The 27249-nt window shown below is 44.1% G+C and overlaps 2 protein-coding genes across 3 annotated transcripts; both read left to right on the forward strand.

The window, feature by feature from the left end:
• Positions 1-1167: 1167 nt before the first annotated feature.
• LOC139664897 (girdin-like) lies at positions 1168-22290 on the forward strand. The gene is made up of 30 exons (XM_071543887.1): positions 1168-1230; positions 1319-1410; positions 3387-3492; positions 5540-5609; positions 6174-6232; positions 6452-6535; positions 7055-7195; positions 7906-8084; positions 9279-9360; positions 10074-10232; positions 10483-10629; positions 10891-11035; positions 11338-11610; positions 11641-11985; positions 12118-12323; positions 12429-12623; positions 13555-13685; positions 13868-14006; positions 14232-14405; positions 14769-14930; positions 15239-15516; positions 15936-16079; positions 16162-16348; positions 16690-16835; positions 17819-17911; positions 18199-18431; positions 19481-19561; positions 20195-20473; positions 20702-20767; positions 21125-22290. The coding sequence occupies exons 1-30, from the start codon at positions 1168-1170 to the stop codon at positions 22288-22290; spliced, it is 5625 nt and encodes a 1874-aa protein (XP_071399988.1).
• A 902-nt stretch (positions 22291-23192) lies between these two features.
• Positions 23193-26830, forward strand: mettl26 (methyltransferase like 26). 2 transcript variants are annotated; one of them, XM_071543899.1, is made up of 6 exons: positions 23193-23510; positions 23923-24085; positions 25251-25310; positions 25497-25564; positions 26166-26244; positions 26385-26830. In XM_071543899.1, exons 1-6 carry the CDS (start codon positions 23317-23319, stop codon positions 26439-26441), a joined length of 621 nt encoding a protein of 206 aa, XP_071400000.1. In that variant the 5' UTR covers positions 23193-23316; the 3' UTR covers positions 26442-26830. The 2 variants fall into 2 exon arrangements, with proteins under 2 accessions (XP_071400000.1, XP_071400001.1); XM_071543900.1 differs by lacking the exons at positions 23923-24085; positions 25251-25310; positions 25497-25564.
• Positions 26831-27249: the final 419 nt, after the last annotated feature.

Raw genomic sequence — 27249 nt, forward strand, 5'->3', positions numbered from 1 at the left:
AACAGCCTTTTAAAATCATAGCATTCATCGAAGTGGTATTTGACATGTAGAAAGTGGTATGCAAGCGGTATGAGAATAAGATACAAAATTTAAAAAAAAACATTAAAAAAAAAATGTTTTGTATCATTTGTCTGATGAAAATCTCAGATTGAAGTTTACAGTTTAAAAACGACTAGTTACATCATTAGAATCTGAATAATAGGCCTAATTTTCTTAGTTAGCCTAACTAAAAGTTGCCTTTGTCCGCAAGTTTATTAATCGAATGATTTTCTATTTTCGTCATGGCTTCTAAAAAAAGACTCAACTCTAAGTTTTTCCACCCTTGACTGACAACATTTCATCCTCACTGGCTAATAGTGAAGTGGGTGTGTGTCACCAGTGTTGCTTTTGTTGTGGCGTGAAAGAGGGACCGCTGCTGACGGGGAGGGGTGGGGGTGCCGTTGTCATGGTAACAGATTAAAGGCAAAGATATTTCAGACCGCTCTATTAGCACTTTTTTGTTGCTGCTGCTCCTGCTGCAGTGGATCTGAAGTGACCTCTGGATCAAAGCAGAGGGAGCGTGATGGGTTTCAATTCATGGCGTCGAAACTGACACTTTGTTTGAAAGTAATATATTTGGATACATTGTCGCTTTTTGACTTTTTTTTGTAACGTAGGCCTACGTGTGCGTGTGTGTGTGTGTGTGTGTGTGTGTCTCTCTCTCTCTCTCTCTCTCTCGCTCTCTCTCTCTCTCTCTCTCTCTATCTCACGGGGAGGGTGGGGGCGGAGGAGGGGGGATTGGCGACAGATGCCTTTGCAGCAGAGGACCAAGGATGTGTGCGTGGTGTTGCGGGTAAAATGCGGATGGAATTGTTTTTGAACATCGACTTAGCGACAGTTAAACTGCCCAATTCAAATCATATGAAGCGGCGAGTGAAGTTTGTGTTGAAGACACCGACAATCTGACGTTAACGCAGTGCCGCTGCAGTTGCAAGAGGAAATCCTGAACTAGTTTTAAATGGGATGGATAGGATGGGATCCCTGCCGACCTAAATGCTGCACTTCTCCTGCGAGACTGGTTTATTCACGAGGGGGAATGTAATGGGCCGTGTTCATCACAGTCAGTGTCTTCTGATTGAACGAGCTGGGATGTTTTGCTGAGGATAATCGATCACAACACTGATAACGATGGAGAGTGGAGTTTTTCTGCCCTATCTGGATCAATTTATGCAGAGCCCGCTCGTCACTTGGGTAAGGAATGCAGCGGGATTGATTGTGTTAACCTCAGTGGCGGTAGCCTCTTAATTTCACCACTCATCGTGTTAATCTCTTTATTTAGGTGAAGACATTTGTGCCAAATGATGGAGGCATGCAATTGGACTTTTCGGAATTACTGGATGGAGTCTTTTTGAATGAGATTATGACCCAAATGTAAGTTATGGCTAAACTATATTCTGCATTTCATCTGGCACATTTCTTACCGTGTCATACCCATTTCCCAGTGTATTAGCAGTGTCCAGAGGGATATTCAGACTAGCAGCCTATATCCTGGCCCACCTTTGTGATACTGACTGCAGGCCACTATAGACCTACTATAGGATCTGTCATTAAGTTATGATCAGTCACTGAGGTACTTAGTAAGCAACCATCCATAAAATAATCCATAAAATACTCCATGTTGCAATGCAATTCTCTATTATCAAAGCTAGGGTGATTTAGTTGTCCTAGATTATTTGTTGTGCTTAAATTTCAGTGATACTGCATGTTGTGTGAACTCTGTTGGGTCAAGAGGAGTAATCCTAAAAATGATCTTCAGTGTTTTTTCGAGAGTGAAGTGTTCTTTTACACCATGTAGCTGATACTGATACAGTATCAAGCCTTCGCTGAGATTCTTATCCAACAGTATGCCAGCCTAACAACAGTACAGGCTTTGTCACTCTGCACTTATAAAGGGGATCTTTGTAGTCTGCAGTAGTCCTTAAATGCAACTTCCTCATGAGTTCCAGGTTAGTGTTTTTCCCCAAAAGGTTCGAGTTAGCGTGGGTGTATGCTGCACAGACCTGTTCAGCTAGACAGCCTACTTTGATGGGCATCAATTTAGGGTAAAGATAAAGAAAGAGAGGAGAACTGGTCCAGGGTATAGTCGTCCTGTCTGGAGCTGCCAAGCCATGACAGACATCATAGAAGTCTTCAAGACACTACTTAAGAGATTATGATTTGGCTGCCTTATGTTCCAAGGGAATTATCATCACCCCTAACAAACACTAACACTGGTCTTCTGGTAGTTTGCAATATGACAAAGGCTGCTGGGAGCTGTTAAGGGGCAGGACACTGACTGCAGGCTGATATCCAGGAGGAGGGTGCTGATTTTAAAATGTAGTTACATGGCTAAAGATATCATCATAACTGTGTTGACTTTATCTGAGTTGTAAAAGAGAAAAAAAAAGATAACTGATGATCCGATGCTTTTGAGGATAATGCTGTCTGGCCATCCCAAGTCTACAGTATCCATTCATCCCTCTTATCCCCCAGAGTCACAATAACCAGCTCTGAACGGAAAAAACAATGCTGTGCCGCGAGGAGAGGAGACGAGAGGGGTGGGGAGGGTAGGGGAGGGGGGATAATCTCCTGGATTGGGAGACCCTCTGGGATTAGGGCCTTGTTGCTGGTGTTTAGTGGCAGTGGGACACAGATGGTAGGGAGGTGGAGGGACAGGACAAACAGAGGCACAGACATGGCACAGAGACGGAGAGAGGCTGACAAACTGATGCAGCACAGGACAGCTAGTGCAGCATCTCTCTCTCTCTCTCTCTCTCTCTGTGTCTCTATATCTCTCTATCTCTCTCTCTCTCTGTCACTTTCTCTCTCTGTCTCTCTCTCTCTGCTGAAGAGATAGCTCACATCGCTGGCCAGAATGAATGAGAAACATGTCAACAGTAGATTAGTTGACTGATCTAGGTTCAGGGTTAGAGATTTTTTTTTAACTCAGTGGGTTTGGCACTGAGTTAGCCTACATTACTGCACAGAGGCCCATGGATGATTTACATAAAAATTTCAACTATGTGACATTCACAATCTGGCATACAATTCTACCCCAGATTATACTAGGTCCTAACCAACAGCCTGTGAATTCAGATGGGGTTTTCCTGGTTATTTGGGTGGAAAGTCTGATGCTACCCCCATTTGGCTGTGAACACACAGTCCAGTTGGTGTCCCAGAGGAATGATGTCACACAGGCTAAAGTTAGAAATGAATAGAAACCTCATAGATGTTTTCATGGGGATCCTCAAGCCAAGACTTTTTAACAGGTTGCAGTTGTATAACCTCCTCCTACCCCATTCCCTTGACAGCCATTTGTTTGTTTGAGAACAGTAGAAATATCACTTTATGGTATTTTCTATCTCAAGAAATCCCTCAGCTACACTGCAGGGTGTCAACAAGGTGAAAAGTGATGCAAGTCAGAGGGTCCAGAATCTGAGCCTCCTTGTCCGTCAAATCAAGACTTTTTATCTGGTGAGTTACACATGTTCCCTCCCTCAGTTTCCCCACCATAAAATATTCATCCAAACTATGGGATTTTATTCTGTCTCTCTCTCTCTCTACATCAGATTATGATACCGGAACATTTGACTTGGAACATGCATAGGCACACAGATACACACATACACACACAAACACACAGTGTGGTCGGTAGCACATCTGGCTCTTCTTAAGACGCATGCCCTAAATATCAGCCATGTAAACATCTGTGCAATCAGCACAGGAGCTAGGTTAGCCACCAGCAGCTAGCCACAGTAAAGCTGCAGTCAGACCCACATCGGCCAGAGCTTTAGCATGACCCATTTGAAGTCACGAGATTCTCGGGCAGAGCGCGCTGCTGTTGGACCTGGGTTTTTCTTTCTGTGCTGAGCTGTTTTAGTAATTAAGTACAATTTGAGCTAAGCTTTCTTCCTGCAGTCGCTACATGTATTAAGATCAGGAGAAAAGTAATTTGACTGAGGAGAATCAAGGTCTGCAGAATAGTGCAGTGATGGAGTGATGCCTTTTTATCATTTATGTTACCATAGATAAACGCCATATCTTTATGATTTGGACTTATCATTAGTTTCTGTTGTAGTTACTCTAAGTTAACACAACAAAATTAGGTCACAGAACAGTTCCTTTAGTCTGGTTCTCACTTGTGGTGACAGACAGTTCACTCTAACCTCAGTTAACTGGGTTTCCCACCCGACGACTTTATAGGGAGGAAAGGAGATAGAATTGAATCATGCCTAAATCTTGCTCTGCAAAAAAAATGAAGAAACAAGCAAAATCTGGTAATTAATTCACTTCAGACTGGTGGCAAATGATGACTAATGCAGCTCTTTCTTGAATAGACTAATAGGATTCTTAAGTGTGTCTGTTGCAAAAAAAAGTAGGTTATCCATTGTATCTTACAAATCACTATTGTCATGTGAAAACCTTGTAACTCCAATATTGATGATTTTCATGTTGTAATGTCAGGGTTGCATGCTCCTCCGTGGGTTGAGAAAATTGTACCACCCTTGGTCTTATGAAACCCATTCGAAACTCAGTGGATAAACTCAACAATGCATGGTGGTCCACTGCTCCGGCTGAAAACGAGGCTGGTTTTCTTAGTTCCTGAAAAGTTGATGTTTCGGAGAAGTTTTCACCTGACTGTGACATAATATAATATAGCTACAACTGGTATGCTTTTACTCTAACACGTTTGACAGAAGTTCATTTGAGAGGTTGTTTTTGAAATCTACTATAGTATGTATCAGTTTTGGAATGAGTTTTCAGATCTAATTTTGCATCCTGTTCCAACCCACAAAACAAGATTCCTTATCTAAATTCTCTGTAATACCGCAAAGGTCTAGAGAAGTGCTGCTCTCTATCATCAGACATGCTGTAAGATGGGAAAGCAGGGGAAGCTGGGAGAGTCAGTCCAGTCAGTTGAATGTTGCCTAATGGTAATAGGGTGGCAGTCACTGGAAAATGTGACTGTTGGTGCCGGCAGGCTTTATTGCATCAAAAGCCAAATGACCCTCGTCGACTGCAGCTTTTTTCTCACTTGGGAATTAGTAAGAGTTTCCTGAACATAAGAGGGTCTCTGTTTCTCATGAGAAACTATTAACAATCATTATTACCCTACACACACATGTGCACTTGCGGTGCATACACACACACACACACTGTACACACATGCACGCACACACACACACACACACACACACACACACACACACACACACCACATACAGTCTGAAAGAGAGTTGGGTGGCCACGGTTTTGGGGGATTTCACCACTGCACCAGGGAAACTGCCTCTGTCATTTAGCCATTCAGGTCACTATCCATTCGTTGGCTGTGTTTCTACATTTATTTAAGCGGCTGCTATGTGCTATACATACACACATACCCTCCATTCAGATACCTTTGGCTACACCCCAACAAGTGTCTTTATTCTGTCCTCGTCTCGGTTGGCTGAAATGTGCTTATCTGCCTTTTTCTCTGCCTGTCTCTCTCTCATCCCCCTCTTTTTCGCTTCTTTTTGTGCAGGATAATCTGAGACAGTTGATTATGATTCCCTTGCCCAACGTGTTGCTGCTTGGCAAGACTCCGTACTGTGGTATGTGTTTTTTTAAAGGAAGCTCAGACAGAGAGTATTGTTTCATTCTCCTCTAAATGATCAATGCATTCTATCTAGATTAAAACTGTCTGAACTGCTAAGTCAGTGTGTGGTTGAAAGTCTGGTTAAAATATGTGCAGCATTGATTTTCCATAGGTTACCTAAATAGTCTAATGTTGGGGTATGTTTTAATATGGACTTAGTGTAGACCAGGGAAATATGCTGCTTACTGTAGTGTGAAGTGTTAGAAACCACCTAAAAGAAATTGATGAGTTTCATTCTAAAATGAGACATCCATCATTAGCATATAATAACATGATCGCTTGCATGAGGCTAAAGCGTTTTGGATTGAAACCCTTTAAATATGTGTCTTAAGCAGTTTAATTCAATTGCACACCTATCAGTCTGATAAACACAGTAGCTTTTGATGGTACGGCTCTGGCAAGTGGTGACCCAAATTCACCCACCAGCACTCTATTCAACCTAAATCCATCCCACCAGTTCTCAGTATTTTTAATCACAGAGTTTTATTTCAGGTGCTGAACTTGTTTTTACTCCCCACAGAACAAAGTCTGGAGGAAATGAAGAAACTGCTGCTGTTACTGCTGGGATGTGCTGTCCAGGTATACACTCATTTGAAGTTGGGGTTTTTATAGTTTATGCGGGTGTGTGTGGCTTTCTTTGTGTTTTTCTATGTGTATGTTAGTCTGTAGTAGGACTTTGTTGTGTCAAGTTTGTGTGCAGAATGACCCCTTTTTCACCCCCTCCGCAGAAACCCAGGAGCCCAGACCGCACAAGCTAATTTACTGGAGATCTTAATCTCTTTACGTCTTCAATTTCAGTGCGAGAAAAAAGAGGAGTACATCGAGAGGATCCAGACGCTCGACTTTGACACGAAAGCCGCCATAGCTGTACATATTCAGGAGGTATCTGATATTATGCTTGTTAATCCATAATTTATATCACATGCTAGCGGCGACCATAATAAACAGTGAAACATGGGCCCCGCAGAGCCACAGCGTTGTCATAAATCGGTTTGTGAGTGGCCTTGCTCACAGCTGTATCTGGAGATGCATGTAGAATAAGTTCAGCATCGCCCCCAGCAGAGAAGGTCAAATGAAATGTGAGTCTTGTGAGCGGAATATCTAGGAGATAGGAGAGAAATAGAGAGTTTATTGTAAATTCTTTAGGATATAGCTTTAAGGAAGAAGACTATTGGTCATTCTTATCACCACCCACACCTCACCCTCTTCATATTGTCATATGATATACTGATATCCACAAACAAGTTTGATCCTGTTACTAGTACCAGTTATTTAGAATCATCTGAAAGTAGTGAAATCATGTCGCTGTCTCTAAGGCTCTTTGTCCCGCTATGTGTTTCTTCATATTTCATTTGTCCTCTCCTGTCCTGCCCTGACTGCGTCCCTCTCGGTGCGTACCAGCTGACCCACAGTCAGGACAACGTGCTGGACCTGCAGTGGCTGGAGGCCAGCGTGCTGCACCCAGATGAGCTGGAGGCAGTGGCCAGGAACATGGCCTTGCACCTCCGACGCCTGCTGGACCAGAGGGACACCCAGCTGGAGGTACCCACGCTTGCTTGTTTTTTGATTTGTTGTCTTGTTTTTTAAACCCTTATTTATTTTGGGAAACTAAATGACACAGTTACACACACTCACACCTTTGATCAGTCCAGTACAACCAGTTTTCTACTGGAGTTAAGTGCCTTGCTTAAGAGCACCTCCATAGTAGAGTGGTAGTACTATCAGTAACTATGAATGTCGTGGAAACTTTTAAGTCATTGTTAATTGGCTAGATAAGTCCTTGAAATTGTTATCAAATTAATAGGATATTTTTTGTCACTTCAGTAACTTCAACCTCTGTATGAATCCTTTACTTTACTGAGTCATTTACTGGGCATGATTTACGGGATTTACGCTAGAAGTTGATTAGGACATCATGTCTGCAAACTGGATGATGCAACACAGTGAAAAATCCCTGTGAACAAATTTTAACATCACAGTGGTATTGTTGCATTCCACAAGCTTTTATGGTGGTTTACTGAGTGCACAGATGTCGTAGCCTGGTATCCAGCCCCTATGAATCGCAGTTTTCAGCACTCTTCGAATTTGCATGGCGACTTATGAATCGCCATGCAAATTCGAAGAGTGCTGAAAACTGCGATTCATAGGGGCTGGATACCAGGCTACAGATGTCGAGGGTAAATTGGGTATTGAGACGTATCTTAAAGGTCACCTGTAACCTGCTATATTCCTTCGTCCGTTCCTTTCTGCAGACTATAGCAGAGCTAATGCAGGAAAGAGAGGGTGTGGTTAGCCCGCTCAGTAGCCCATCCAGCCCCGACTCCTCCAGCTACTGTCCCAGCATGCAGCAGCAGCAGGTGGGGGCCCAGCAACACCTGGCGGTGGAGCTGGCCGACTCCAAGGCCAAGATAAGACGACTCAGACAAGAGCTGTGAGTACTGGACAGTTCAGACCGCTCACTGGGAACAGTGCAGAACTCAGAGCATTTGTACTAGTTGTGTCACTAAGAGAATAGATGCCCTCGCTTATCACAAGTTGGTTTAGAATTAGAATTAATGCCCCTGAATTAATGGACCTTGGAGTTTGAGTGTTGCATAATACTATGTCACCACTTGTTCAAAATATATCACATACCCAAAATGGAGTCAAAGTTTATAGAGTAACTCAACTAGCTACTAGAAGTTGCACATTCCCACACTAAATGTTCTTTTATTATGGAATGAATTTCTCTGCAGGGTGGGTGTTGGTGAGGAAGCTGAGATAGCTTCTCTGGGGAATTGCCAGTAGGGAGAAGAGGAGAGAGAGAGAGGGAGAGAGAGAGAGAGAGGGAGAGGGAGAGGGAGAAAGAGAGATGAAGCCTGATACTACAGGATAAGAGATGCCCAGGGGGAGTTTGGCCCACATTGCTGCCTGCCTTGGCAAGTTCTATGGTCGTGCTCTGCCACTGACCCACATTGGCTTTGCGTTTCTACGCATGCCGCATGCGCATTCGCTCACACATAGACATAAATGCAGGCACACTCTCGCACACACACTAACCCTGATCTGATCAAGACCTCAATTGCCATCTCTGCTTTCCATCCCAGTCTCCTCTGCTCTACTGTTCTCTCTCGCTCGGCTGTTGGGATTTGCTGACTCTTGCCTCTGAGCAACCACAATATCATCACATAAAGCCATCAAATATGGCGTGACTGTGCACTTTTGAATGGCCCTGGCCTTGAATAGTTAAATGCAACAGCACCTTCTTCAAAGTGATAGATTTACAATATGAAGAAACAACATCTATGAAAAAGAAGCTTGTGCCCTCTGGGGACTGAAAGATGAGGTCATGCATGGGTTTGTCGAAAATAGGCTATCAGGCTGTTGAGGAGAGGTTTCATGCTGCATTCAGGTGTGTGTGTGAGTGTGTGTGTGTGTGTGTGACTGTGTGTGGGTGCATGTTTGTAGTAATGGCAACAATGTGGACCTCCCTATCGTCTTCAATTTGCTGTATGTGTGTGTATATGTGTTCACACACGTGCATTTGGTCATGCGTAGTATGTAAATGTATAGAAAAGTACTGCACAGTCCATTCTAACCCACCAGCCCGCTTCTCTTTCTGTACCGCCCACCCAACCCCCACCAGAGAGGAGAAGAGTGAGCAGATGCTGGACTGCAGACATGAGCTGGAGAACATGGAGTCGGAGCTGAAGAGGCTCCAGCAGGAGGTTAGAATTGATTAGAATAGAGAAGAATGAAATAAAGTCCAGCTCCCTCTAACAGTGACACACAGTAACCTCCTGACCGCTGTCACCGCTCTGCATCAGATTATACAGATTAATGCACACTATTTAAACCGCTGTACTCAGAGATACAACTAAAGCTCCTATGGATTTGTGTCAACATGAGATCTCACATTGCATTCTATGTAGCATGTATGTTTTAGCCTTGTGACTTGGGCTGCACCAGTTAGCATGGTTAGATGTTGTAAAAATGAACGTTGTCTACTTTACTTCATTGTACTTTTTATCACACACAGGCACACACAGGTTTTGCTTCAAACCTTGGATAAACTAGAATAGATATAGTGATGTGCATATCCAGGTCTTCTAATGGTGCTGGAAGGACCAACTTGTGAAAAATGGGTCTGCATAACATTCTTATTTTGGTTTTGACCGATTGACTGGTCAGGTGTGTTTGAGACAGTAGACATAATACCCTTTAAATAGCTTGTTAAGACATCACATAATCTCATAGTGGGAAAAAAACACAAGTTCAGCTTTGTTTACACCAGTCTGCATCAGCTTTCAAACATTGTAACATTTAGAGACTCTTGTCGAAGACCAACTGGACCAAAAACTGGTTGAGCGAGAATGTTGTGCGGACCTACATGTACTTTGATTTCAGCTACAAACCTTTACTGTGTCTGCACCTTCACCAGAACTCCCAGTTGCTGGTGGACGCCCGTGCAGCTCGCACCTACCGGGACGAGCTGGACGCCCTGAGAGAGAGAGCCATCAAGGCAGACAAACTGGAGAGTGAAGTGGGACGCTACAGGGAGAAACTGCACAAGATGGAGTTCTTCAAGGCCAAAGTGGAGGTGGATGCAGAGTTATAAAATTTTCACTAGAGACATGAGATCTTGAGACTTAGGAAATCATTACTCTGAAGCAACAATCAGATGCTAAAGAATTTCTAATTGATTTATTGGATGATTTATTTATCCTTCTGGAAAGTAAAAATCCATCACTATCATAAAAACAAAATTGTATTTTTCACAACTCTTTGTCCTGAGGATCTCATCATCTGTATATGTATATGAATCTCGAATGTGTTTTCGTGCATCTCAGGAGCTAAAGGAGGATAATCGGGTGCTACAGGAGACCAAGGAGGTACTGGAGGATCAGGTGGCAGGCTGGAGGGCGCGCTCTGATAAAATCCACCAGCTGGAGAAGCACAGCCTGCTGCTTAAGGCCCGGGTCCATGACATGGAGCAGGTGAGACATCTGTAGAGGAAGAATAGGATGAAATGCATTTATAGTATTTCAAGCATGCAACAGGAGTCACTTTGCAAAATGTAAACAAAAATTGGAGACACTTATCTGAAGGCATTCCCAACACTCTGTTAGCTAACTTTGTAATCATTGTAGAAGGAATAGAGAAAGGCTTGGACTCATACGTGCTCATACGTGTGCTAGTACTCCCCATCCATACATTTCTGAGTCATCCTCTCTCCCACATCTGTGTCTCCATTATAGGAGAAGGAGGCGGATCGGAGGCGCATAGAGGAGCTGCAGGAGGAGAACCTGGCTCTGTGTCTGGCCCAGAGGAGGAGCATGGAGGAGTCCCAACACCTGGGCTGGGAGTTAGAGCAGCTCTCCAAGACCACAGAGAACTCCCAGGGTAAGATCTGTTGATGGGGTGGAGGGGTGGGAGGATACATTAATGGATGGGATGGGTAGGGTTAATGAAGAGATGGGTATGGTCAATGTATGCATGGATGGATGGATGGGTAATTGTCTCCAACAATTAGATCTATTTATCTACTTGAAAGATAATCTCTACTCATCCATCTTTTGTACACTCATTCAACATTGAAGACCTGCTTATAGCATGACATTTGATTTCATTTAGTGTCTCAGTCGTTCCACCTGAAGTTTACTGCTTTGGACAGAAGTACATTGTCATGGTGTGTTTGTCTACAGGCCAGCAGACCCTGAGCGAGGAGGTGAGTGAGAGGACCCGCAGTCGGATGCTGAAGCTGGAGAAAGAGAACCAAAGCCTCCTGAGGACCATTGAAGAGCTCAGAACCATCTGCATCAACAGCAGCCCACAACACAACTATAACCACCAAGAACATGACCGTGTCTACCAGGGAGGCTGTAGCACCAATAGCTGTACCTCATCAGCAGAACAATCCTTGGGTCTCCAAACCTCCTTCTCAGATTTAGAGAATAGTACTAATGCCTTGCTGTCCAGTACAGTAACACAGCAAATACTCAATGGAGGCTCAAAATGCCATCAGCAAGCCCGTGCAGAAGAGGTGGAGGGAGTCGAGAGTGAGACCCTCCTCACTGATCAGGAGAAAGGACAGCTAGAGGACGGGGATCATTTGAAAGAACTGATGTCTGATCTGGAGGTATTAGAGAACAATCATAATAGGATCTTTTGTGTTGTTGGATCTCGTGATCATTCCCCCGCCTCTAAGACCAGCAGCCCCTACCGTGACAGCATCATCACAGGTCTGCCAACCCGTTCCTGCTATGCCAGCAAGCACACAGAGAGGCTGGAGGCCAAGTGCAGGGCGCTGGACACAGAGAACCAACGCCTACAGGCTTCCCTTGACAACACTGGTAGGTTCTATTGTTTAAATATGCATCAACAAATCAGTAGATTATTCAGTCATGCAGTCAAATATTTACTGACTCCCTCACACACTCACCGCACTATCAGTTGACTTCTTCCTCCTCCTTCTACCTCTTTAGACCGAAAGCTCCAGCGCCTGGAAGCGGAGGTTCAGGAACTGGAGGCTGAGAACCAGAGTCTGCAGGCCACGCTGGAGGAGCTTCGTCTCTCCTCACGCCGCCTGGAGCAGCTGGAACTGGAGAAGCAGAGCCTTGAGCAGGAGAGCTCAGTCCTGGAGAGGGACAAGAGGCAGCTGGAGAAAGAGAATCGACGACTCCGCCAGCAGGTAGGTTGGTGGCCTTGAGTACTAGTGACTGCCTGCAAGACCCAAAGAAGTGTTTTTCCTAATGGTTGAATAACAAGACTACTATTCTGCTCTTCTCTGTCTCAGGCTGAAATCCAGGAGGCCACCTTGGACAACAGTAATGTCCGTATGGCCAGCCTGGAGAGGGAGATGCGCTTTCTAGGAAAGGAGGTGGAGAGTTTGAGGGAGACGGCAGAGAGGGTCAAAGGCCTTGAGAGGGACAACAGGGAACTGACCAAGCAAGCTGCTATCGACCAGCGGACCCTGGCCACCCTCAGAGAGGTGAGGGGAAGAAGTCGGGGGATCAGTGCTGTTTGGCTTACTTTTACTGAATCAATAATTAGTTGACCTACCCTAAAACTTCACTGACATGCAGTCTCCTAACACACCATGTGTTGCATGTGTTTTGCAGGGGTTCTCAGGTTTATCTTTGACCAGACACAAAAATGTATTTTAAAATAAATAAACAAACACCTACTATGAAATTAATGAAATATAATATAAAGAATGGAATTAATGGAATGGAATGAATTGAGATTGCACACTGGAAGTGAGCATTTAATCTTCTAGGTGAGCAAGCTCGTCTGAAAATTCAATTGAAAACGATGAATGAATTGTTTCACATCACCCCAATCAGTGACGATAATCTAGCCAGACGATTAGAGAGCATAATTACCTCTGTCGTGAATGACAAGCACAGCTGGTAGGAACAATGGCTTTCAAAAGAACAATGGCCTGCTGATTCTAGGATAGAGGAATTGTTTAATTGGGCCTACAAATTAAATGTGGGTTGGTAGTAATGTGGGTGTCAAACAAACTTCTGTGAACTTATGGGCCATTTGCCTCTGAGTAGCCTGTGTTTGCAAAACTCATGATCTCACAGAAACTCCTGCCTCTATGTAGTGGAAGCTTTGGACTTGTCTGTTTTCAGCTTTTCACCTATGCTTTTGGAATCATATCCTGACCATAAAGGAGCAGTTCACCTCAAATGAAAATTCTGTCATTATCTACTCAACCCCATGTCAGCTGAGACTCTGCGAAAATTCATACAACCACCAAACACAAGGGTTAGCTACCGCAGTTCCATCTGAGTCTTCTCTGACACAGACACATGAATCGAGAATCGACTCTTTTGGAGTCAACTCTCCATCCCTATCAAAAAGGGAATAAAATGACGCATGCAGCATAATCCAAGTATACTATCCATCTGTAGGAGCTGGTGAATGAGAAGCTGAGGACCCAGCAGAGGGACAATGAACTCGAGAGGCTGGCCCATGAGCTGGAGATGAGGGTCCTGAACCAGGACAGCACACAGCAGGCTGACCTGGAGTCACCAGACAACAGGTGCTTATATAGCTACAGCTTGGTCAACACAACTAAGAGCATAGATGTAATAAGGTGTTTAACTGGAATGCTACCTTCTGTTCTTTCCATCGGGTAACTGCCGAGGTAAATGTGTTATGAAATGAGGACTGCTGTAGGGCACAGTTGGTATACTATAAAACCCTTCTTCCGCCGTGCAGCAGGTTCAAGATGCTGGAGTCCGAGTTGGAGTCGTCTCTGAAGAGGTCCCTCCAGATCAAAGAGGACAAGATGGCCGCTCTGGAGGCCCGTCTGCAGGAATCCTCCTCCTTGAACCAGCAGCTGCGCCAGGAGCTTAAGACTGTAAGTCATATGATTAATTTCAGGTTTGTAGGCGCATTAGTTTCAGTTTAAAGGAAAACTACAAACCATACATTGTAGTTTACTGCGGATCAGCTTGGACATTGTGCTTGAATCTGCTGTATTTGAAAGAAAGAATTTTTGGATAGAACAAATAAACATTTGATTTTTGATATGTGACACCAGTCAAAGCTGTTATTTGACCATTGACCCCTGGGCCCCACACAGGTGAAGCTGAACTATGAGGCCTTGCAGCAGAGGGAGGAGGAGGAGCGGGCAGCATCAAGCTCCACCCCTCCTAGGGAGACGGGCAAGTCAGTGAGAGAATGGCTGCGTGAAAGCCAGGAGGCCACCAAGGAGCTGCTGAAGGTCAAGGACCGCCTCATTGAAGTGGAGAGGAATGTAAGTGGCAGGCCTCTATTGAATGGCCTATAGGATGGCCTCTATGGGATGAAAATGTAACATGACAGCTTTTCCTTTTAAGTGCTGACTTAATGTTGATTGACCACACAGGGCCTAAAGTTAACACTTCCATGCTCTACAACCACTTGAATTCCACAGTAATCATAACAAGCAACTTAATGTATAACGCCAGTGTATTAAGAAATTATCAACATATATGAACATATTGCACAGTATGTTGATCTTGCTCCTCTCCTCTCCTCTCCTCTCCTCTCCTCTCCTCTCCTCTCCTCTCCTCTCCTCTCCTCTCCTCTCCTCTCCTCTCCTCTCCTGTCCTGTCCTGTCCTGTCCTATCCTGTGCAGAATGCAACATTGGAGGCAGAGCGGCAGGCTGTGCAGGTCCAGCTGAAGCAGCTGGAGAGCCAGTCTGACAGCCTGCAGGCTCAGATCCTAGCCCTGCAGAGGCAGACTGCCTCGCTGCAGGAGAACAACACCGCCCTGCAGACACACAATGCTAACCTTCAGGTACTACTATAGTACACACTGCTCTCAAGTACACCCTACACACTGTAGTAGACTTAACACAACAGCTACTGGGCTCACATATATTCTTGATATCTTCCTTAAAGATTCTTGATATATTCCTTTAAGATTGTCTGTCAGGCCTTTACATTGAGTGAAGCAGCTGGTGCAGATATGCATTCAGACACTACACAATGAAATCATCCTCACATGGTATCATTCACTTGCAATATGATTAATCATTATCGATGTCTTACTTAACCATTTCTGCGACATTAACGTCCAATCAACTGAACCACTTTCTTCCACAGGTGGAGAAATCCACGCTGAACTCGCAGAGTGCCTCACTTCTGGCCCAGAATGCCCAGCTGCAGCGGCAGCAGTCCGGGGCAGAAAGCGAGCGGGACAGCATCGTGCAGGAGAGGGAGGAGCTGCGCGGCGTCCATGAGCAGCTGCTGCGCGACCACGAGCGGCTGGCAGCGCTGCATGAACGGCAGGCCATGGAGTACGAGGCCCTGATGGGCAAGCATGGCTATGTGAAGAACGCCCACCGCACACTGGAGCTGGAGCACCGCACACTGCAGGACAGGTGGGGGGATGCAAAGATAGGGAGGCTGAGTTTAGAATATTTTGTCAGATACCTGGTGTATATTTGTGTGGGTAATCTATTCTCTTGGTCTGAATAACAAGACAGATTTAGAGAGACTGATACAATTTCATATAATTCATATAATTTCAACATACAGTAAATTAATAAAACCTGAACATTTTGTTTTAATGTGAATACTGGCTTTTTATATTTTTTTCTCTCATTCATTTTACAGTGCCTCTACTAGTTGATCAGTATAAGGCATAGAATGCTGTAAAAACTACACTAAAAATCACTAAAATCTGTGTATTATCCATGGACTATCAACCCATGTGGTAGTACTAGATGCATGCATGTGCGCATCTGTTCATGGTCATGTTTACATGTTTGCATGTGTGTGTTTGTTTGAATGCATTTAGGTACAACAGTCTGTTGCAGCAGCGGACCAAGCTGGAAGACCTGGAGAAAGCCCTGAAGGAGGAGCAGGAGAAGATGGCTTTGGAGAAAGAGCAGCACAGGACCACCGCCGCTGAATGTGGCAGGCTCCGCGACGAGAAGGACTGGTGAGGAGGCACGAGCACACACACACACGCACACACACACTGTAACACATACACACTCATGAACAGTCTATCTTTTGTTAAGGCTGAACCAGACGTACCGCCAGCTTCTTAAGGACAACGAGGAGCTGTCAGCTGATCACAAGCAGCTCAAGAGCCAGATGAACGAGGCCAAGCTGGAGCACACCTGGCTGGAGGCCGACTTCTCCAAGCTCAGGAAGCAGTATCAGCAGCTGGATATCGCCTCCACAAAGCTCACCAACCAGTGTGAGGTATGGACATGCAGCAGGCTATGATGTGGTATTTGTGGTATATAACTACAATATCCCTTATTTATCCTGTAATCAATGAACAGTGTTTCAAAATTAACTTTTTTTCATACAGTAAAGTTAGGCTACTTGGCTTGCTAGTTAAGGTTTGCAACTGATCTGCTACCAAACATAGCTCATAGCATATTACATACAGTACATACATATTTATCCATGCTCCAGAGCCATTGATAGGCAGAGTTTGGACTTTCATTGGCAGTCATGTTGAATGTCTTTTGCTAATAAAATGGTGATTCACCTCCAGTTGTGTGTGTGTGCGTGTGTGCGTGCGTGCGATGCCCTAGCTGCTCAGCCAGTTGAAGGGCAACCTGGAGGAAGAGAACCGCCACCTGCTCAGCCAGATCCAGACCCTGATGCTGCAGAACCGAACCTTGCTGGAGCAGACAATGGAGAGCAAGGATCTGTTTCACGTTGAGCAGAGACAGTACATGTAAACAAACATTAACAAACATACCATTATCATACCAGTGCTGCTAAGCTGTGGTGAAAGGCTAGTGTAGATATACACAGGCTATCCAGGGACTTAGGTGGTATAACTAATGATGGTACCACAATCTTTTTAGACCTTTTTAGACCTACAAGCACTACAAGCACTATAGTTATTAATTCCATAATAAGATAATGTAATGTAATGTAAAGTAATGTAATGTTGATCTAATGTGTTGATTTATGTTGCAGTATTTTGTTATTCATCTACCACATTGGTGCTCACTGAAACTTTAGGCACAGCATAAACCTCTAACACACAGCACAAAGCTAGTGCGCTTAACACAATGCACCAAAGACATAAAGTAGAAACTCTTGTAATATGTGGGAAGCATCGTTGAACCAAAACACAAAGCGTCACAACCAGACTATTTAGGGCACCCAAAATACCACAATGCTCACCAACGCATGCCCAAAACAGCTGTGGGATCAGGCTGGGCATGGATTATTGATGCTGTCTGACATTACTGCTCAGCCAGCTTTTTAAAAAAAAGTTTACTGACCTAAAATTCCTGCGCTCTGTGTGTGTGTGCCACTGTCGAGATTGGCCTGCATTGAATAAATCTCCCGCTGTCTGCAGCACTAGATGCAGTATGTTATACGAATACTGTAGTTCTTTTCTGACCAAGAGTTGTGTTTAATTTTCAAGGTGCTTAATTTTAGACAGTTAAGCAAGGTCCAATGGGTCATTCTTTATTATACTAATACTTGAGCATGCAAACATACATTTTTATTCACACACAATTTACTCAGCAACTGATAAAGCACAAGGCCTACAAGTACAATTGACCTCACATGCCTTATAGCTCCAGAGAAAGCCTCATAGTGGAGTGGTAATTCTCTCACTCTCGCTCCCTGTATTTCTCTCTCTCTGTCTCTCTCTCTCTTTCTGTCTGTCTGTTTCTCTCTGTGTCTTTCTCTGCTCAGTGACAAACTGAATGAGCTGAGGAGGCAGAAGGAGAAGCTAGAGGAAAAGATCATGGACCAGTACAAGTTCTACGACCCCTCACCTCCTCGCAGGCAAGTTGCCTATAATAGTGATAAGTAAGACTTCTACTACTACATTTAAATCTACAAGTCTCCATTTCTCATCTGGTAGTTGATACATTTTGATCAGTAGGTGCTATTTGGTTAGTAGATAATGTTGCTCTCTCTCTCTCTCTCTCTCTCTCTCTCTCTCTCCCTTTCTCTCTCTATCGATGTCTCTCTGTCCTGTCAGATCATACGTACCTATTAGCCTCTTGTAATTAGTCTCTCACTCTGTTATGATTTCCCATTCCTCTTTTTTTATGTCTACCCTTCCCCAGACGTGGGAACTGGATCACTCTGAAACTGAAGAAGTTGATGAAATCTAGTAGCCGTGAGCATGTGTCCGAGCGCTCCCTGCAGTCCCTGACACCCACACACGCGGGCTCCTGTGAGGGCATTTTGGGGCCGCACCTCTCCTGTCACGACAACAGATCCTTCATCGGCTCAGATGGCTCCGGAGGCTCGGCCTCCACCTCGGCAGCTGATGCCCTCTCTCCCCGGCGTAACAGCCGTGAGTATGACCTCCTTGACCTCACCAAACCATCTTACATTGGCCTGGCAGAAACCGGCTCTCCGGTTCACCAAAGGCAGTCCGCCGTACCGACCGAAGACCAGGAAGTAACAGCTAGGCCCCTCCTCCCACCAAGACCACCGCCGCCAGAGTCAGAGGCAGAGCAGAAAGATCTTGGAGGAGCGTGTTCGGGCGGGACCCTCCCTCAGCCCACAGCCACTGGAAAGGGAGAGATGGGTCAGCTGATAGCTGCAGCTGCTCTGTCTACACTCAATGGCCTTGCAGTGCAGTTTTCTCCCCCAGATTTTATAAAAATATACCCCACACCTCAGAATTTCAAAAGATCTCAAAGGAGACCAATATGGTTAAATAAATATTTTTAAAGATAAAACTGTTTTTTTGCACTGTGTGAATGTGGGCTTCTCTGTGTGGTAATTGCCATCTTACACAACTTTTACACAGTGTGTCCTGGGCAGGGATGTCAGTGTTTTAATATGCAACAAAAGTCCATGCATCACTTTATAAAATGTACACAAAAACTGGAGATATGCATGACTGCTGGAGACAACTTCACTATTCTGTAAGCAAATTTGTAAAGTCAGTATTTCACAAACACTGAAGCATGAGGAATGAGGTCTTATTTGACACTTATCATGTCTCTATGTGATGGCGGGTGTCTCCAAAATGTTTCCAGAAATATGTGGGTATTGCGTTGCATACAATGCTTTCAAAAGCAGACATATGCTATATGTGTCATGTCTAAAATGTCAGTGTCCCTGATGCATGATGTGTGTGAACACTTCCCTCAACAGTCCTAAATATGTCTTCCCTGTGTCATTCTTGTGTGTTAACGTATTCTCTCCACTCCTTCCATCCCTCCTGCCTACCTTCTTTCCCGTGTCTTTCCCTCCCTCCCTCCTTCCTTCCTTCTTCCCCTTTCTCCTTCTTTCTGGCCTTTCTTCCCTTTCTGTCCTTGCATCCATCCCCCTCCCTCCCTCCCTCCCTCACCTCTCTCTGCCTCCCATGTGGTCACACTTGCTGCTAAATAGCATCACTGAAAATCTTTCCCCGTATGAGGAACAGGCTGAAGGACAGAGACAAAGTCAAGTCCCTCTTCCGTCGTTCCATGTGTAAGAAAGACTGTAGTCCGGTGTCTGACCTCATCATGGCTGTAGCCACTTGCCTTTTTTTTTTACTCCTAACTTGTTATTACCAGCAGTACCTATGCTTTTTTTTATTCATTGTCTACCACTGTCATAATGCAAAAGTAACCCTAGTTTAAAGTAGAATTTATCACTGCCAGCAAGGACGCTTCCCTGCACATGTAAAATCAATGAAGTAATATTTTAGTAATGTGTCCATACCTACCTCATTTCACCAGATCATACTTAAATAAATATGGTGAATAAACATACTAGCATCTGCAACACATAGGCACTTTCTAGCAAAGTGGCAGCATTAGAAGTCAATCTGGGGCTCTTTATTAGAACAATAGAGGTCAAAGAAATACTGCATTGCAGGAGGACACTGCCGCATGAGCTCTGCCTTACCAGGAGCCAACTATAGCCAAAGAGGAAACCACAGATTTGTAAAACAATGATGTGGTGTACACCATTATGGTCTATGGAGGAAACAACCCATCTCCATCTCCATGTTGTCAGCTCCACAGATATAATACCACATTATATCTATGACCAATACACCTCTCTATTCCCTCCCTCATCCACTTCCCACTTCTTCCATTCCTCGATCCATCCATCCAGCCCTGAGCAGCTTGGCGTACCCCTCGGCCCAGTCCGAGGAGGACCGGTGGGTAGGCAGCTCAGAGCAGCTGGAAGGGTCAGAGGCTGATGTGGAGGAGGACAGTGAGGACCCACTGACCTCATCCCTCACCTCCTCCATCTTGTCCATCCTCCACCATCATCCCACCACTCCACCATCCGGCCATCTCCACACCACCGCAACCACTGACACCGCCGACAATACCGACACTACCGACACTGCCGACACTGTTCCAGACATTTCTGGGCTATGGGTGACAGGTAGAGGCATTCATACGCCATTCTTTTGTTTGATGTCATCTTCATGAGCCAGCTGTTGGTGTACCGCGTAGAGTAGAGCAAAGACAACACTCTGTGCTCTTCTTGCTTTTAGTGCTGAAACTAGTAGTGTCGAAAAGAATGACGTGGTGTGAATGAGAACACTGTCAATCATTTCTACCCATTCAGTGATTTCTCCTTTTTTGTCCATTGACATTTTATGCCCCACAGACAAGGATTCCAACGATAGCGCTGTGCCAGCTGGTTTTGAGGACAATGACGAGCTGCAACATCATGGTAAAGCCCTCTGGATACTCATTTAGAAGATTCAGCATGCACACAGATGTATTACCAGCTTGGGAATTATGAGTAAATCCATCAAATCGCAAACATGGCCTGGATTTCATGTTAATCTCCATGCTGACCACAGAGGCCATCAACTGTCAGGAGAGCTTGACTCTGCCGCCCCCTGTTGGTCATTAAGGAGACTATGTTGATACAGCTGTTTCATATGGCAGAAGGGGGAGCAAGATAATGAGCAAGAGATTGTTAAGCTATATTTAATTGTATTTTTTGTTTGGATATACTGTTGCAAGCATTAAATGGCAGTTAACTGATATTTCTGTTTAGGATAACATTCGCTCTCTCTCACAGTTGGTTCTCCGGGGTTGAACGGCATCCAGAGTCGGGCCCAGAGTGAGAGCAGCGGTGAGTTCAGCCTGAGCCTGGACAACGAGCCCTGGTCAAACGGCAGCAGTCCTGTCCAGCAGCCGCCATCACGCCGTTCCTCCTCCTCTTACCAGCCTCCCAGTGATACCTCCACCCCCCGACACACACAGCAGCAGCAGCAGCCAACCAACACTACACACAAGGAGAAAGCCTCCGCCGAGGCCTCCACCATCCCCATCGCCAACACTCAGAATGTCGAACTCCAATCCACACCCAAACAGAAAGATCCAGAGCCCAAACAGGATGTCTGGCCCATTAGGGGCACAAAGAGCATCAGGAGGGGGTCGAGCAGCAAAGCCGCTCGCCGCTCATCAGATTCAGGAGGAACCCTCAGACTGACCCAGGGGCACAATGGGATGAATTTAAAATCGGGCTCTAGCAAAGCTGAGGTCACCCGATCCTCAGCTTGTTCCCCGATCACGGTGCTGTATGTTCAGGGTAAGTCATCCTCAGTGTCCGGCTGCCTCAACTGCTTCTCCACCCCTGTGGGGAAAGAGGGGCGGCTGAGGGGGTCCAGGTCCCCCAAAAGTCTCCCCCGAGCCAGCAGTGTCATTTCCACAGCGGAGGGCTCTTCCCGACGCTCCAGTGTCAACAGCGACTGCAGGGTGGCAGCCAAGATTGACCCACTGCCTGCCCAGGTTTCAGAAGACACCAACGATCAGGAGCAGCAGGAAGCAGCCAATCAGAATCAACAACCAGACCCAGACAGCAATAACAGTGAGCCTGATCCCATTCCACCAGTCAAACCCCCCAGAGACCCAGCGGTGGCTGTTGCCATAGATCGCCCCAAATCCCCCGTTCAAGAAACACTTTTCGGCTCCCCGTTCACTTTCAACTCTGTCTTCTCTAACACAATCTTTAGCGATTCTGTGGTCACTGCCACTGCCAGCGTGGATGAGAGCGAGAAGAGCCAGACCTTCCTCTGCCAAAACATCAGTTGTCCTCCTCTGAGGCAGGAGTCCACTGACGACACAGCACAAACATCGCTCAACATGGGAAGTGAGCAGGGTCAAAATGGAGGACATTGCTGTGAGGTTGTCAAGGAGGCAACCGGGCTGGAAGAGAAGGACAAGCAGTTTGCGATTGCATGAAAGCAGTCACGTCACAGTATGTTGTGTCATCATGCAAATAGTACAGGTAGTTGCCAGGCCAGTTGTTTCATCACACCAATAGAAGCACACAACTTAATTTAAGTCACTGTAACTTATTATCTATGTATTTTTGCCATGGACATCCTGATTATACAGTTATACTTAAAAGGTGCACTTGAAATAGCAGATGTTTAGATAGATTTGGTTCTGATTTGTTTCACACCACTGCAGCAGCTCTTGTCATTGTAACAACTAGCTTTTCAGGATGTCAGTAAACCTGAGTAATATATTCAGTTATACACTGTATCATCTCTATTCTGATTTTGCACAAATTCCTCATAATGTAACTGAATGGACTATGAATAATTAACGTCTTTTTTATGTCTTTGCTACATAAGAAATAGATTTGTTTTGTGACCCAAGTTAGCATGTTTACCTATAAAGCACATTGACAATCCTTTGTTGTGTATATTTGTGTTTGCCAAAACCTTTTTAGTATTGTGCTTTTTTTCTTCTGTTTCTATTTATGTCTTGATGCTTGAACATTATTTTTATCTTAACTTCTTATGTGAATTCCACTCAGATGTACAATATGTATTGGTATCCTATGCTTTGCGTTGGCCTATCTTGATCTGGTTAAATTTTAATTTGGGCCTGGTCGATATGGTCGTATTGTATATGGGGAACTGTGTAAATCTTGTAAAATAGAATGCGTACCTGAATGTTATTTTCCCTTAAATAAAAACACCCTTTATCAAATGTGTTTTTTGATTTGTTATTATAGCCTAGTTGTTAATCGTTCATATAAAAGAACGGCGCACGAGAAGTTGTGGTTGTCCGGTATTCTAATTGGTTCTCAGATCTGCCATGTGATACAACGCGGAAGTGGACCATAGTCACAGTCGTACACAGAGCGTTTGGGTGAGGTTTTGAGTTGCTGTATCTCGAGGTACTTCATCACTGCAGCTGGAGTGGGTTCATAAGTTACTACGCATTACGCGGCAGTTCTACCCGGGGTTTGGCAAGATGCTGAATGCCGCCGCTGCAGAGAGGAACAAGGATCCCATCCTGGCGGTGCTGCGGGACTCCGTGCACACCGGGAGACCGCTGCAGGCTCTGGAGATATCCTCCGGCACCGGCCAGCATGTCACACACTTCGCACAGTCCTTGCGGAATATATCGTGGCAGCCGTCAGAATATGACCGCCAGTCTCTGATCAGGTAAACAGAGAGGCTTTAACAGTTAGTAGCCTATTGAGAATCCCAGTGCAGGTTATAAATAAAGGTATCTGCGTATTGATGAATATCGAACTTGATTACATAAGGATTGTATGGCCTCAAACATTGTAGGCCTAGAATAAGTGATGAAGTGAGGAGAGAGACAGGAGAATAGGTAGGCTAGGCTAGATAAAATAGCATGTGGGCCTACCATGATTTAAACCCAACTAATTTAGGTATTATAACCCGGTTAGATACAGTTTTTAGCAATTGAAGCATGCACGAGCCGAGGCATGCATTACCCCAAGCATCACATCTACACATAATGATGATGCATGACAGGCTTAGTGAGTTGGCTCATTTTTTGTTGGAGGGTACCTGCATTGAGAATGATCTCTTTTGTTCCCATTCTCAGTATAGAAGCGTACAGATCCCACTACCACCTGAACAATGTGAAGCCTGCCATCCACCTGGACGCCTCTCTGCCCTATGAGCACTGGGGAGGGATCCCGCCAGAGAGCCTCGACCTGGTAGTCAACATTAACATGATGCACATTTCTCCAATGGCGTGTACAGAGGTAGGACCAAAGGAAGAGTCAAGTTAATTCCTAGATGCACATATGCAAACAAAGTGGTTGTAAGTGGTCTTCACATCATGCCCAAAGACAGTGACATGTACAGACTCTGATAAGGGTGAAAATATCTAAAAGGGCACTTCCCCAGAAATGTTAGGAGGGTCAGGGGGCAAGACATTATTTAATATCTGGTTTTAAAAAGTAATTTCTACTGAGTTTTGTGCAGTGGCATATACATGTCCTTTCAAGCCCTCATTCAGTATTAATATGCCTGGATTATATCACCCGGTTTATACAAAATTGATAGTGTTGGTATCCAACACACATCCATAAGTTGCTGTATTCTGTCAATAAGAGGCAAGGCACAACTCTTAAGAATTCAAGGTGAAAGTGCACCAGGCTGCTCAAAATATATAGTTTTGAAAATCCCTGTAGTGATAGTTTGGCATGCTAAATATAAAAAAAATATGGCCTATATTTAGGGAAAAAGTATAGTTAATAGTTAACTTAGATAAGACAAATAAATGTAGGCCCACAATTAAAATTGTGTTTATGGGCCTGCCTTTATAGTTTCTTCTCAATGCAGAATGGCATCTCATGATTTTAACAGTTTTTCATGCAAAGAGGTAGACTTTTTTGTGTACACATTGAATTAGAGAAGGAGGCAAAGGTCTTATTTTATCAAGAGGATGAAAACACTCACATGCAACAATCACATGCCCTTGAATGCTCACTGCTGACCATTCCGAGAGGTAAGGCATGTGCTGCTATATCTATGCCAGCATTGGTTTGCGCATACACACCCAATCACAGCAAATTAGTTTGCTGTGCCTCTTCTGAGTACAGAAATTATTGGCTGCTATCCTACAAATGTAGTACTCAATACATGCAATCTGAAAAAAATCATTATCATCAATTACATGCATTTAATGATGTAGATTGCCGTGGGGGGTTGCTGGGGTGGAATAGCTTCCATATAGTGGAAATATTGTGTTATAAATACCCTTCAGATGGTTATTAGCCCCTTCTAGCCTATAGCTCCTCAAGTAATTCGTGTTAGCAATGCCCCTTCAGAATTTCTGTCTTTGGGCAGGAGCAGTCACCCCCCTGCCACTCACCCCCACCCTGTGCATGCCATTGCCCAAAGGCATTGCTTTTTTTCTTCTAGGGTTTATTCAAAGGGGCTGGAGCAATACTGAAGCCACAAGGAGTTCTGTTGACATATGGGGTGAGTCAAAAAACCATGCAATCCATGTTATCAGCATGCTATTACAGAAATCCTGACACACTATTACCAAACATAAACATGAATACTGTGTATAGCAATCACATTTATGTTTTGTGAGTTTGTGTAATGTGTTGCTTGTCTTATTGAGAATGTATGCTACATACTGTCTTATGTTACTACCCCCAGCCCTACGCCATGAATGGTCAGATCACCCCACAAAGCAACGTTGACTTTGACCACAGCCTAAGGCAGAGGTACAGTGACCCATGTTGTATGAATCTTGGATGTTTCAAAGAATTCAATTAAGGTTCTTTTTTTCTCAGTTATGAAGGAACTGATCATCTTTGAAAGGAATAAAGTGGTCATAGCTCTTTCTTCCCAAATGCATATTTTGCTCACAAGATCCTAATTCCTCATCAAATCACCCAGACACAGCACAAGATCCTAATTCCTCATCAAATCACCCAGACACAGCAATTATTGCCTGTGTAAGAGTATTACAGACACCATGTTCTCCTTCATGGTGCATAGAATCAAATTCCAAGGTTCACAGTCCATACAAAGAAAGAAGGTTCCCATGGGTTTTGTCAACCACACAATAAAAGATACATAGCTGATGTGTGTCTGGGTCTTATTAAGAGATAGAAGAGACTATTGTTTCTATTTTTAAATCACATCTCAAAACACATTTTTAGGGTTTGGCTTTTAACTGATTCTACGTTTGTCTTTCTGTCCATTTTGCTTTTTTCTCTGTAAAGCACTTTGTAAACTCTGTTTTTTGAAAAGAGCTGTAGAAATAAAGTTTATTATTATTATTATTATTATTATTATTAAGAGCTATTGCTTGTCTTACAGGAACCCAGAGTGGGGTCTCAGGGACATCTCCCTTCTCAGCTCAATAGCACAGAGGAGTGGTTTGTTCCTGGAGAAAGTAGTAAGTTGCTAGCCCACTTAAGCATCCAACATATTTTCTGTCTTTGATATATAAAAAAGATGAGATTTCAAGCAATGCAATTATGGAATTATTGGTTTACTATAATAAATATATTGAAATGTTGTTTTTTTCTTTTCTAGGTGGATATGCCAGCTAACAACAAGTGCCTTCTGTTCAGGAAGGAGAGTTTGGTGTGAAGTATCCTCTTATTCCTTTTCTGGATGCTGACAAGGAAACTGCTCCAGCAACACTCACCTGTCATCTCATCACCAGTATTGGAACAGGATGGCGAAGCACCTCACCTGAGACTTTGAGTTCATACACATTGCCAAATCTCTCATAATTGCAAATAATTATATTTCACTGTGTACTAATGCATACTATTGAAGAAATCATTTGATGACGAATGTTATACTTAGTTTAAGCTAAAATACAGTATATTGCTCTCTATTGCGCACCTGAGTAAAATGAACATGGCTCTCGGCTTCATGTTGCTTGCATATTTGTCTGAATACAGCCACCAATTTTTTCTTTTTATTTCTTCATTCAATTTGTAGAAACCATCAATAAAACTAATTTAAGATGAGTCCTTTGCAGAGGGAGAAATTTGAGAGAACATACTGTACATTAGATCTGAAAAGCATACATAATAGAATGAGCTCAATAAACAATACACTTGATACTTTAATACAGAAAAACACCTTCTACAAGTGATATAGGTGTCTATTCCTTTAGCCTCATAAGCCATTTTGCAATGGCTACTATTCTAGCTAGTTTTTCTTACTTCAGGATACTAAGATACAGTATACACATCAAAAGGAGAAATATCTATTTTTACAATAATTATGACAAAGAGCATTACGGCATTGATAGTAACGGCATCACTTAACTAATCTGGAATGTGGTGCAACCTGTGGCGTACAGTTATAGACTGTAAATACAAAAAATTCTCCCATAACTTAAAAAACGTGCCATTATTAAATATTGGCTGTCCAGATTGCTGGA

Source organism: Centroberyx affinis, unplaced genomic scaffold (genome assembly GCF_046629955.1).
Source record: "Centroberyx affinis isolate AG114_WGS23_722 - 3 ecotype Tasmania unplaced genomic scaffold, CSIRO-AGI_Caff_v1 ptg004399l_1, whole genome shotgun sequence".
In the NCBI taxonomy this organism is placed as follows: domain Eukaryota; kingdom Metazoa; phylum Chordata; class Actinopteri; order Beryciformes; family Berycidae; genus Centroberyx; species Centroberyx affinis.